General features: G+C 34.4%; 1 protein-coding gene across 4 annotated transcripts in view; it reads left to right on the top strand.

Moving 5' to 3' along the window:
• Window positions 1-14145, top strand: part of LRBA (LPS-responsive vesicle trafficking, beach and anchor containing) — a 566714-nt gene that overhangs the window by 422335 nt on the left and 130234 nt on the right. For all 4 annotated transcript variants that reach the window (XM_005871408.2, XM_014543868.1, XM_014543867.1 and 1 more), the window contains exons 45-46: window positions 11316-11456; window positions 12658-12777. In XM_005871408.2, the coding sequence (XP_005871470.1) occupies window positions 11316-11456; window positions 12658-12777 (261 nt within the window). The remainder of the gene's footprint in view (window positions 1-11315; window positions 11457-12657; window positions 12778-14145) is intronic.

The raw sequence follows: 14145 nt of genomic DNA, 5'->3' as shown, positions 1-14145 counted from the left end.
CAGTGCACAAATTTTTGTGCACCGGGCCTCTAGTACTTGTATAATACAATAAGGATTTCTGGTACCAAGATTTAATCAATCAGACCCAAACTTATTAGAGAGGTCATTAGAAAGGGTTCAAGTCCTATATGATTAGGGTCCTTATGAGAAGCTTAAAAACACCAGGTTAAAGACAGACATCAAAGAAGAGAACACTCTGTGGTGATAGACACAGAAATTTGAGTTATGTTGCCATAAGCCAAGGAATACCTGGGTTACAAGAAGCTGGAAGAAGCAAGGAAGGATCTTTCCCTAGAGGCTTCAAAGAGAGCATGGCTCTGCAAACACCTTAATTTTTGATTTCTAACCTTCAGAACTCTGAGACAGTATTTATTGTTTAAGCTGCCCAGTTTATGTTACTTTGCTACAGGAGCCCTAGGAAACTAATACAGTACATACACATTTTGATTTATGTTTTATTTATAAATGAATATCTTCCTCATTGTGTAGTGCCCCTCTCTATTCCTGGTAATACTCCATGTTCTGAAGTTTACCTTTTCAGATAGCAAATAGCCATTTTGATTATTACTTGCAGTATATTTTTCGTCATTTTTTAAAAACCTATGACTTTATATTTAAAATTTATTTTTTTGTGGACAGCATACAATAGAGTCTTGCTTGTATAGCCAATCTGATAATCTCTGTATTTTATTAATTGGGTTTGAGACCACTTATATTTAATGTAATTTTTATATAGTCAGTTTAATTGTACCATCTTCTTGTTTTTCAGTCCTCACATCAGTACCTTGTCTCCCTTTACCTGCCTTCTTTTAGATTAAATGTTTTTATGATTCCATTTTATCTGCACTATGGCTTATTACTTATGGTTTATTATATATACACTAGAAGCCCGATGCATGAAGATTCCCGCAATAGGCCTTCCTTCCCCGGGCTGCTGGCACTGGTTTTCCTCTGACACCCAGGACCCAGGGCTTTGGTCTGGCTGCAGCGGAGAAGCCAAGCCTCGAGGCCTGGGTCCTGGGTGCCAAGCCTCTTCAGTCTTCAGTCTTCAGTCTTCACTCCGGCCGGAGCCTTCAGTCTTCGCTCCCCGCCTGCATATGCAAATTAACCGCCATCTTTGTTGGTTAATTTGCATAGTTGCTCTGATTGGCTGGTGGGCATAGTGGAGTGACACCAATTTGCATATTTCTCTTTTATTAGTGTAGATAATTTAGTGGTTTATTGTTTGAAATATACACTTTTAACTTATGACAGTCTATTTTCAAATTACATAATACAACTGCATGTTTAGTTTTCAAACCTCATCACAGTATCCTCTTATTCTCTCTATTCCAGCCTTTGGAGCTATTGTTCTCATTTTTCAGCTAATTATTCTCTAAACTCAATACATTGTTACTAGTTTTGCTTCCATCTTTTAAAGCAATAGAAATAAGAAAAAAATGTTTTATGTTTACCCTGAGTGTTACCCTGTCTGATAATCTTTATTTCTTTGTATGGATATATATTTCAGTCTCTTCTATTTATTCTAAAATATTTAATATTTTTTGAAGTGCATGTCTTCTAGCAATTAATTGTTTCAATTTTATTTTAATCTCAAAGTATTTCACATTGATTTTAAACAATATTTTCACCGGGTACAGAACTCTAGATTGACAGGTATTGGGGAGAGCATTAATACTTTTAAGGTGACTTTTTACTGTCTTCTGGCTGGCCTATTTACTGATGAAGGTTTGTATTATTATAATTTTGTTCCTTTCTGTTTAATACTGTTTACTTGTTTTTCTTTACTCTGGCTTTAAGACTTGTTTTTTGTTTTTGTTTTTTAAATATATTTTATTGATTTTTTTACAGAGAAGAAGGGAGAGGGATAGAGAATTAGAAACATTGATGAGAGAGATCAATCACCTGCCTCCTGCACGCCCCCCACTGGGGATGTGCCCGCAACCAAGGCGCATGCCCCTGACCGGAATCGAACCTGGGACCCTTCAGTCCGCAGGCCGACGCTCTATCCACTGAGCCAAACTGGTTCGGCAAGACTTGTTTGTTTATCTTTGATTTTCAGCTCTATGATCTCTCTTCTTCGTTTGTTTGTTTTGTTTTCCTGCTTTGAGTTTTTAGAGTTTCTTGAATCTGTAGTTTATTTCTTGTTATTAATTTTGAAAATTACTTATTCATTGCTTAGATATTTCTTTTGCTCCTTTATATCTTTCCTCCCTCTGAGACTCCAAGTACACCTATATTAGACTCTCTGATTTTGTCCCATAGCTCTTGATTACTCAATCCTGTTTGTGTTTTCATTTATCTTCTTCATTTTGGATCATTTCTATTAACCTACCTTCAGAATTGATTATTATTTACTTAGCTGTGTCCAGTCTGAGCAGACTAAGCTCATCAAAAGAATTCTTCACCTCTGATAACTTATTTCAAGCATTTATATTAGATTCTTTTTCTATAGTTGTCAGTTCTGCTGAAATTTCCCACCTGTTTATATAAGTTTTCCACCCTTCCACTAGTTCTTTTAGTTTATGAATTACAGTTATTTTAAATAATCTGTCAGGTACTTCTAACCATCTGTATTATCTCCGAGACTAATTTGTTTGATTGCTTTATCTGTTCATAATGTGTCATTATTTTTCCGTAATATTCTAAGTGTCTCATAGTTTTTGGTTGAATGCCAGCAGAGATATGATATGAATACTATTTTATGCCTAGAAATGGGGGTGCCTCCTCTTATGTCAGGCAGTTTGTGTCAGGAGTTCAGTCAAATTAGTCAATAGATGAGCTTGGTTGAGTTTGTTATTGTCATTATTACATTCAGTGCAAAACAGACTTCCAATTCCTCCTTTTGAGTTTGTACTTCAGGAGGGCCCTGCGGTGCTGTTCCTGCTCAGTCTTTTAGCAGACCCTCTGTACCTGTGCCACAGAGAAGTTTTTCTTTCTCTTTCTTGCTTTTTTCTAGGAGTAGATTGCCATTGTCATTCATTGTAAAGCTTGTGGTAGAGGTAAGGCAACTTTTCCTATCTGTTATGATGTGGGGTTTTTTTTTCTTTTTTTCTTATTTTCTCAATGTGTATGAGTTGCTCAGCTAGTTTCTGGATTTCTTTCAGAGGGAATTGTTCCATATATAGATATAGATTAGGTTTCTCTTAGGAGGACACCGTCTTGGACTGGAACTTCTGATTTTAATGGTCTTATATGATTCTGTTTACAAATGAATAGGTTTTGATATATCAGCTTTGGGTGTCTTGGTTGTTTATCATTTTCATAATTATTTCTAAGACTTTTTTTTCCAGTTTCCCTTGCATTGTTAAGATTGCCTTTGGGGTTATGCTAGCATTTAGCTCAACACTGGCATTGGATTAAGAGATTATTTTAATCCATTTATGTAGCTGTCTCAAATTTAGATAAAAACCTATAGTAAATATCACTTAATATGAACCATAGGTGAATAATAAGTATAAAGGCATTGCTATTAAATCTACTATCATGAGCATTTGAAATGATTTAGATTCTACATAGGCACAATAAGTAAAATGAAATACTTTCTTTTCCGCAAGATGTGTTTGTTAAATTGAAATAGTATAGTGAGTGTATGTTTAATGCTACTTGCAAGAAAGTGTGTTTTCAGGGGATTAGAAACTGCTCTGGTACTGAGAACAAAAGTGCTTATTTGTTAACTCTAAAAGCCACACTGGTATGCCAGTGGAATTTTTTTCTTGACAATATTACATAAAATGGAGAGTGCATGAAGAAAAGTACCAATCCATTTCAGCCATATAGAGCATTTGACAAAATACCTTAAAAGCCAAGGTTGCGTAAAAATGCTGATCAGGCTATTTGTTGCAATTGCCATTTAGATAAAAGAGCTGTTACAACTGACACAAAATAGTTGCTGTACCTCCTAACAGTGGCAACATTGCTTAAATGACAGAGGCTCTTTCTTTATTTTCTTCTCTTGGGGGGGTAGGAGAGAAAGGCAGATGGTGGAGATGCACAGAATAAAATTCATTTGGGTTCGTGGATGGGGGTATACATATTTAAAAGTTTAGAGGAATGTAAAGCAATACACTTTGATGACAATACTTATCTTTTTTGTTTACTTTTTTTAATAAAAGCTGTTTTGCCATGCATAATTTTGTTGTCCCAAGACAAGCAGATGGTGGAGATGCACAGAATAAAATTCATTTGGGTTCGTGGATGGGGGTATACATATTTAAAAGTTTAGAGGAATGTAAAGCAATACACTTTGATGACAATACTTATCTTTTTTGTTTACTTTTTTTAATAAAAGCTGTTTTTGCCATGCATAATTTTGTTGTCCCAAGACAAAATACCCATATTCCCAATTATAAAACCTCCACTAAGTGATATTCACATAAAAAACGTAAATTGCATTTTTTTAAAAACAATCTAAACCTCCCATGAAAGGATTCTAATGGCCTTACAGATTTGGCACCAATGTTTTCATCAATCTACACAACCCAGATCATTTTAGGATTTATAGTCAATTTAGTTAGAGTTTGCTCTGGATCTTGTCCCTGTCACCAACTTGGTAACCAACCAACAATAGTCATCTAACTTCTCCCACTCATTTTTTTTCAGTGGTAATTTGGGAATGCTAATAGGTGTGTATATTAAAAGATTGTTGTGAATGTAATGATAAAATTTATATGAGACTTGAGGACCATCGCTTATATCCAATAAATAGTAGCATTGGCATTAAATAGAATGGCCCCTTTAATCTGCATATCATAGTTATTTCCTGTAATCTTTTAAAACCAAATTGTTACCATCTTTTATGATGTCACATTTCCTGGTAGTTCACCCTCTTTCATTTTCGAAGTTAGATGAAACTAACATTTAATCTGACATTTTTATAACAAAAACCTTTTAATTCGTATAGCATTGAGTCAACCACTTTTTCTTTTCTTTTCCCCCCCTCCCCTAGTTTTTAGCAGTGGCTCTCTTTCAACATCTATAGACCTTCCCTCTTCCAGGAAAGAATAAAATAATGTATGACCTCTTTTGTCCATGACCTCATAAATGCTGTAGGATGGACTTTATATGTAATCAGAGAATTAAAGGATGTTTCCAATTTCCTAATCATACCAAATGAAGATGACATTGGCAGATGGCTTTAGGCCAGTCATCAAGATCCTAAAGTAGCCATGCTCTTTTGTTTGCCTTTCCCGAGCCCCTTTTGACATCTCTCCTATACTCCTATATACACACAAAATGTATCTTTATGATACACTTTCCCTTAGCATTTACAAAGGCCCTATTTCTGAGTTTTTATGCTCCAGAATGATTTACTTATTTGTTTGCTTATTTTCTTTCTTTCTTTCATCTTCTCATCTTCTGCTTCTCATGCTCATGTTAGGGTTCATTGATTTTCTAAAGAAAGCCTTCATAGAAAGATGTAAAAACCTCTTTGCAGACTTGGATTTTAAAAGAGAAGTTTGTTAACTCAAGCAAATTTCTGCTCTGTAAAATTACTCAGATTTCTTGTCAATTCCCTATAATTTCCTTACTCTAAGTAACTGTAATCATGGTCCAGCAGTTGGAATTTTTCACGTCTGCAAGGTTGGTATAAAATGGAACAATTGACACATAAATCTCAAAAGGAAGAAGGAATTATGGTGACAGTGATGATATCAATTACAACATTAATAGCAATTGTACTTATTGAGGACCTTCTTTGTGCCAGTATTGCTTCTTAACCCTTTACATGTATTATTAGCCTTTAAATCAATCCATTAAATAAATATCATTTCAAATTGGGTAAGAAATGGGGAATTGGTTGAAATTAGGAAGAACAATTTGTAATACAACAGTTTTAGATGGATAAAATGGCCCAAAGACCAGATTTTGAGAACTAGGTTTTTGTTTCTCGGATTTATATTGATTTTCAGCTATATTACTCAATATACTTCTTGTCTTCATTATTAAAATAGTGATATCTAGCTAACATATTTGTTGTAAGAATGCATAATAATGTTTTATAAATTGTAAAATGTAAGTTGGGGATATTATTCTTAATTATATAACTTCAGGTGAGATTTCCTGAAATTTTAAAAAAGAAAAACTTCGAATGTATCAATATAAAAGCCTTTTCTTTTTACCACTAACTTTTGCTAGTGATTATATGAGAGTCTGTTGTGTGTCCTTGAAGGGGTCTGTAAATCCAAAACTATTTTTTTTAATTAATGTAGTAGAAGATGACTGCAGCGTACTTGACATTTAATATAATTTCATAGTAAAATTTGGGGGGCCTTTGGACTTTTGTAAGGTAATTTTGGTTTTGCTTATATTCTTGAGGTAAGTGTTTTTGGGGGACTATTGTGTACTATTAGGCTTCTGACATATAATGCACAGTATAAGTACTATATGTACCAATGGAGGATTATGATGTTTTATTACATTCTTTTCTAATAGATTCCACTGATCTCATCAGGTTTGTTTAATGGATTTTAAAAAATATTCTTTTTTTTTAATCTTTTTTTAAAAAAATATATTTTATTGATTTTTTACAGAGAGGAAGGGAGAGAGATAGAGAGTTAGAAACATCGATGAGAGAGAAACATCGACCAGCTGCCTCCTGCACTTCCCCCACCGGGCACACGCCCTTGACCGGAATCGAACCTGGGACCCTTCAGTCCGCAGTCCGACACTCTATCCACTGAGCCAAACCGGTTTCGGCTTTTTTTAAATCTTTATTGTTAAGAGTATTAGAGATAACCCCCTTTGTTTTCCCCATTGCCCCCCTCCACTTGGTTCCCGCCCCAAGACTTCAACACCCTATTGTCTATGTCCATAGATAGTGCATACAAGTTCTTTGGTTAATCTCTTCCTGCACCTCCTACCCCTTCTCTCTGAGATTCTTCAATCTGTTCCATATTTCGATGCCTCTGATTCTGTTTTATTCATCAGTTTATTTTTTTTTTCATTAGATTTCTTTTTCGTTTATTTTGATTTTTAGATTCAATTGTTGATAGATAAATATTTATTGCCATTTTATTGTTCATTTTTTTCGTCTTCCTCCTCCTCCTCTCCCCCTCCTCCACCCCCTCCTTCTCCTTCTCTTCCTTCTCCTTCTAAAGAATACCCTTCAACATTTCATGTAATACTGGTTTGATGGTGATGAACTCCTTTAGCTTTTCTTGTCTGTGAAGCTCTTTATCTGACCTTCAATTCTAAATGATAGATTTGCTGGATAGAGTAATTTTGGTTATAGGTCCTTGCTTTTCATCACTGAATATTTCTTGCCACTCCCTTCTGGCCTGCAAAGTTTCTGTTGAGAAATCAGCTGATAGTCATATGGGCACTCCCTTATAGGTAACTAGTTGTTTTTCTCTTGCTGCTTTTAAGATTCTCTCTTTGTTTTTAACTCTTGGCATTTTAATTATGATGTGCCATGGTGTGGGCCTCTTTGGGTTCCTCTTGTTTGGGACTCTCTGTGCTTCCTGGATTTGTATGTCTATTTCTTTCATCAGGTAGGGGAAGTTTTCTGTCATTATTTCTTCAAATAGGTTTTCAATATCTTGCTTTCTCTCTTTTCCTTATGGCCATGCAAATGTTGGTATGCTTGAAGTTGTTTCTGAGGCTCCTTACACTATCTTCATCTTTTTGGATTATTTTTTTCTTTTTGCTCTTCTGATGGGGTGTTTTTGCTTCCTCATATTCCATATTATCTAACTGAATTATTCAGTTAGTGTTTGCTTAATTTCTGACTGGTCCTTAAGTCAAATAAACTGAAAAATAATTACTACTAATAATTTGCTATGTGGCAGGCACTGAGCTGGGCACTTTACATGCAATATTTTTGTTATCCTAATAATTAGAAAAATTGCTTCTCAAAAAAGGTAGTAAGGTATTTTAATTGTAATACTCTTAAAAACCTGATTTAGGAAGTTTTTTTTAAAACATCTGGTTCTAAAAGGTATCGTTACTATATCTCAAACATAATACTTATCACTCTACCACAGTTGGCAGTTTTGCTATTTGTGAGATTAAAATATCCTAGGTACAGTGATTTTGTTGTTGTTGCTATTTCTACATTTTTAAGAGTTTTAGTGCTCTATTTTCTTTGTCTTGGTTTACTATAATCCAAGTTACTTCCATTTTCTTAAATGTAATGTTTGTGTTGGTAGTCCTTATACTTTAATTTTTAAATCATATTATTTCAAGGTTCTTTTATTATTTTGTAGATTTAAAAAATCTTATATAACCCTTTTTGTTAGTTTCATGTAATGTTTATAATTTTTTTTTTATATTCTAGGGTTATTTATGTTTATGTCATTAGGAACTTGAATTATACCGCTCTAATCAATTCTTAATTTTTGTTGATTTTTTTTCAGGAAGTTGTTATCATTTTAAATGACCAATATTTTTGCTCTTTTTCCTTTAATCAATTTGCTGATTTTAAAAAATCTTTAGCCAAGCTTTTACAGTTGAATTGTACAAAGAGCTCCCTATAGAATGATAGTGCTCCACATTTTTCTGAATTGTACTCTATTGATACTCGTGATATACTGTATAAGAGTAGCTCTCAGCATTTAATTTTACTTCTTTTGTAGAAATAAACATCTTGAAATGCTGATTTAGACAATGTTTTAAAAATGCTATGATGCACTTTGGTATGTGACAGACTCTTGCTTAGTTAAATGTTTTGCTGCATTATAACATAGTTGGATTCAGCTCATCTTTTAAAGCAGTTGTCAGAAAAATATGGGCCAGCATGGTAGAATGTATTAGCTCAATACATTGTCTCCATTTTATTATGAAGCTGCTGAGGAAGCTGTGATATACAGCACTGTCATTACAGATCTATTGTTAAGACGGTTCCACAGCCTTCTTTGTACCACCATTAATTTATAGCAGTAAACAATATGTAGCCTTCCAACTGCAGCAAAGCAGAATCTTTTAATGAGGTGGATGTTATTACCACAATAAATCAGTGCTTTCGCGTAATGTATAATTCAATGTGTGTATTCCCACTGTAACTTCTCTGAGTAAGCTGATAGTGTATCATTGTCATTGCACAGCTCCACTGGTTTTTTTTTTTTTAACCTTCTTTTATTTGGGGACTTCTTTTTTATATGCTTGCAAATAAATGTGGTGTGTCTTGATAGCTGTCCTGGAGCAGGCTTCAGAAACGAACTGTAACAATAACAGCTAGAATCAATACTGTGGGTTCTACCTATATGGATCTCTGCGCAATGCCGTTTTTTTTAGATGCTAGTGAAATCAATCTTAATTGGTTTTAGCATTATATTCAAGAAACGTGATTCTATAACTATTGATTTTGGGGGTGCACTCATTTGGAGAGTAATAAAAATGGGAGCAGATAAAGTGAATACTTAATATGCTGCAGAACCATACAAAAGGAGCATTGATTCTATTTTTAATTCACATAATTTGTCTTCGAATGATTTTATTTCTTTTTTCCTTTTGCATAGCTCAGTCTTTAGGGACAACAACTAAAATTCATTTAAAGGCATTCAAAATTGGTTCTGTAACAAAGATTTCTTGGAGTCAGTTTCATTCTTAACTGGCATAAATTTAGTAAATCAGATATGATTCTTTTGTGCAGAAACTAATGCTTTAAAAGGTGGCATTTTAACTTAGTATACTGTATACTGATTTAAAATACTAATCAGCTAAAGACTTAAAAAATTGCTTGTAACATAAAACAGTCGCTTAAAATACAATGTGGATTAGAATCTTTTAAAGCTATTGAAAGAGAATGGTACTAAAAATAAATAGAAGCTTTGAAAAAAATAGTTAACTTATAAAAGATAGCTAAACTGATGATTTAAAAATGTTGCTTAAAATCCTATATTAACATGAAAAACAGTTTAAAAACTAATTTAACATTGCTTTATATTCAATAGAATCTTTCTGAATACATCTATTTTTAAACTAATATCAAAATTTATTTTAATATTTCCCCCATTAATAATCAGATACTTTCTTTCTCTTATAAATGAGGAGTGACTAATTCATAGGTCTTCATTAAAGAAAGTGATTTGATTTAAAAAAATAAACAATAGGTGTTTTCTAAAGGTCAGAATGATTTATTAGAATGAATTATTACTTAAAGCAATTGATCTTAACATCATTTCAGCCCTTAGACCCCTTTGAAAATCTTGAGAACACTATGTATATTTTTCTTAAGAAAATGTATATGTGCATAATCACACAAAATTTTGCATACTGTTTAGTGGAGTTCGTGTGTTCCCTGAATAACAGCAGCAGCAATAATAACAACATAAGCTAACATTTATAAAGCTTCTTATCTTATGCCAAGCAATGTGCTGGCTCATTACAGGCTATTATTTTATTCAAACTTTACTCCAGTTCTAAAGATAATCTCAAAAATAATAGGTAGCATTCATCAGATGTTGTCATGCATGGTTTGTAGGACTTTACCTATACTGACTCATTAAAAATTTTTTTTTAATCCTCACCAAAGGATATGTTTTTTTGTTGATTTTGGTGAGAGAAGAAGGGGTCAGAGAGCTAGAGAAACATTGATTTGTTGCCTACTGCAAGTATCCCAACTGGGGATTGAACCCACAACTTTGGTATGTGCCCTGACCGGGAATTGAACCCACCACCTTTTGGTGCACAGGGCAACGTTCAAGCATTGTGCTACCTGACCAGGGCTATACTGACTCATTTTATTTTCCAAAATAACCTTCTAAGTTGGCACTATTATAACTCCAGTAAGCCCCTTGTAATCTGTGTATGATTCTTTCTATGTGATGTATTTTTTATATTTCATGCAGGTATATTTTCCCCTTAAGTTCTGGTTTTACTCATACTGGTAGAAATTTCTACATTTAATCCCATTTAATCTCCTTGCTCACTCTAATTTTATTCCATCCTCTTTTCAGAACCTCTTATAAATTAATCCTCTAGCTTCAAGATTCTGTTTTTGGTTGTTGCTTCTAATTAACTAATTAGAATTTTATAGGTGCTTTCCAAAATATTATATAGCTAATATTTACTTCATGTAATTGTCTTTTTAAAAATGCTTTTTATGGGCTGATTAAAGACACTTATTCAACAGAAACTAGACTTATTGAGAAATGACAGGTTTCTCCATTCACTTATATGTGTATGTTTAACCTGCGTTGAAAATGTTTGTTTTTCCATCTACTGTCAGAATGTAGCAGTCTGTTTTAATTTAAATAATACACATAGTTTTTAATTCACTTTCATACTTGCTAATAGGACAACATTTTGAAGAGTCAAAGTGATAAACAATGCTTACATTTGTGTTCTTATTTGTTTTTCCTCCCCATTGGCAGCCAGTAGGAGCTTTGAATCCAAAAAGAGCAGCGTTCTTTGCAGAGCGTTATGAATCATGGGAAGATGATCAAGTTCCAAAGTTCCACTATGGTACTCATTACTCAACTGCAAGTTTTGTTCTTGCATGGCTGCTAAGAATAGTAAGTTCAATTTGAATAATAAACCTTGAATAAATAAATTCATGTTGTGGAGAATATGCAGTGATTAAAAATCATCAGCATCTTTTTTGAATGCTAATTTTTTTTCAGTGATTAAGGTTCTAGTTCAGGGGTGGGCAAACTTTTTGACTTGAGGGCCACAATGGGTTCTTAAACTGGACCGGAGGGCCGGAACAAAAGCATGGATGGAGTGTTTGTGTGAACTAATATAAATTCAAAGTAAACATCATTACATAAAAGGGTACGGTCTTTTTTTTTTTTTAGTTTTATTCATTTCAAATGGGCCGGATCCGGCCCGCGGGCTGTAGTTTGCCCAAGGCTGTTCTAGTTCTATCTCTTTATCCCACTTGGTATGTATTACTGTAGAATTGCCTTAAAAATGTTTCACCTCTGTGTGAATTTTTCCCTTAAATTTGCCTCTTCAAATGGTAGATATCTTACCAGATTCTAGATTGTGTCATAGATTATATTCAAATGTTGTTTTTAAAAATAAATACAATTTAATTAACATAGACATATATTTTGGAATTTCATTTGCCCCAAATGGAATAAGGTATATTTGTAAGTTACACCAAGGCTGCCTTGTATTGATAATATATTGGTTAAACAAGAAATATTTCTGTAAAATTGAAAGGTGATTCATCTACTGGAAAGTAATTTCTTTGGGAAAGCATTAGCAGCACATCATTAATTAAAGCTTGTTAGAAGGGTACAGGCAGACATAAATCCTAGAAGTAATTTATAGTGCTTAGCTAATTTCAAGCAGTTATCCACTAATATGTGTTTAAATGTTCTTTAACTAAGAGGAGGCTTTTAAATCTTCCAAACATTTTTCTTTTCTTAATCATAAATTAAATATTGAGCCATAACAATAGGAAAATTACATATTGGACAATTTCCCTGTACTATGAAGAAAATACCATCGAATTTATGTCTGAATGTTATTAATAAATTGTTCTTGGAAAAAAGAGTGTTTAAAATATGTTGCACATGCCAAATTTTGGGAATAAGTCTTCGGAAAGAGAAGTAATTTGAGGACATTAATAATGTAATAATTTAGGTATACTTCCCATTGGATGCCTATTACTAGCTAATGTATATTAGTCATTAGAATATTTAGATGTAAAGATTTATAAAACCACATTTTTATGCATGATGGATTTTTTCAATTGCTTATTTTTAGGAACCCTTCACAACTTATTTCCTAAATTTGCAAGGAGGGAAATTTGATCATGCAGATCGAACTTTTTCATCAATTTCCAGAGCTTGGCGAAACAGTCAGCGTGATACATCTGATATTAAGGTACAGAAACATTTCATTTCAACAATTATTGCCAGTGTGTCCCTTGTTGAATGAATGTGGGCAATTTTTCTCTTGCAGTACAGTCTTTTTACTGAAGATAAGCCTCAAAGAATGAGGTCTCAGTTAAGTGGCCAAGCACCACTGTACGGAATTTGTCTCTCGCCCTTCTGTGTCTGATCTCTGCCTGTCTCTTTATCTGTATGCATGTCTGTCTCTTCTCTCTTGTCTCTTTCTTCATTTGTGGAATTGTTGTTTTCTTCCTCCTCGCAGTCTTTTTTATTTATTTAGGAAGTCTATTATGGATGTAAGGCAGCTTGCTCAATGGAATTTCAAATTCAACAACAAAAAAAGATATATAGTCAGAAATATACTATGAGGAAGATCTCAGACTTTTATTTTATTTCGTTTTATTTCAAAGATCCCATGTCTCTATTCTTTTTTTAAATATATATAATATATTTTTATTGATTTCAGAGAGGAAGGGAGAGAGAGATAGAAACATCAGTGATGAGAGAGAATCATTAATTGGCTGCCTCCTGCACCCCCCACCCTTGGGATTGAGCCCACAACCTGGGTATATGGCCTGACCAGAAATTGAACCATGACCTCCTGATTCATAGGTTGAAGCTCAACCACTGAGCCATGCCAGCCAGCCCCCATGTCTCTATTCTTAAAATAATTATCTTTGACCTGCTTCTGGTTCTAAATGCATACCTGACCCTGTTTGTTATAGGATTGCATTATTTTGAGGAGAAATAAAAGTTCTCTTATCTATATGTTCACTACTGTAAGAGACCAAAAACTTTGCATAATTAGCTAATATTACCCTTCCCAGTCTTTTGCTTGTACCCTCAGAAGTACAGAATTTTATTTTCATAACAATAATGTCTCTTTCAGTAAAGTGTCAATGTTAGATGCTGTTGAATATAATGAGATATGTCTATGGTTGTGAAGCTCCTTATAGTCTCATAAAAAATAAAAGAATTATACATAGACTAGTGGCCTGGTGCACGAAATTCGTGCATGGGGGGGGGTGTCCTTCAGCCCAGCCTGCACCCTCTCCAATCTGAGACCCCTCAGGGGATGTCGACTGCTGGTTTAGGCCCGATCTTGGCAGTCGGACATCCCTCTTGCAATCCGGGACCGCTGGCTCCTAACCGCTCACCTGTCTAGTAAGCGTGCCCCTAACCACTCTGCCTGCTGGCCTGATCACCCCCAACTGCCCCCCCTTCCAGCCTGATCACCCCTAACTGACCCACCCCTGCCGGCCTGATCGCTCCCAACCGCTCCCCTGCACCAGCCTACTTGCCCCCAAATGCCCCCCTTGCCAGCCAGCTTGCCCCCAACTGCCCCCCCGCCAGCCTTCTC

Source organism: Myotis brandtii, unplaced genomic scaffold (assembly GCF_000412655.1).
Source record: "Myotis brandtii unplaced genomic scaffold, ASM41265v1 scaffold34, whole genome shotgun sequence".
Lineage (NCBI taxonomy): Eukaryota > Metazoa > Chordata > Mammalia > Chiroptera > Vespertilionidae > Myotis > Myotis brandtii.
This window is presented reverse-complemented; position numbering and strand designations above follow the sequence as displayed.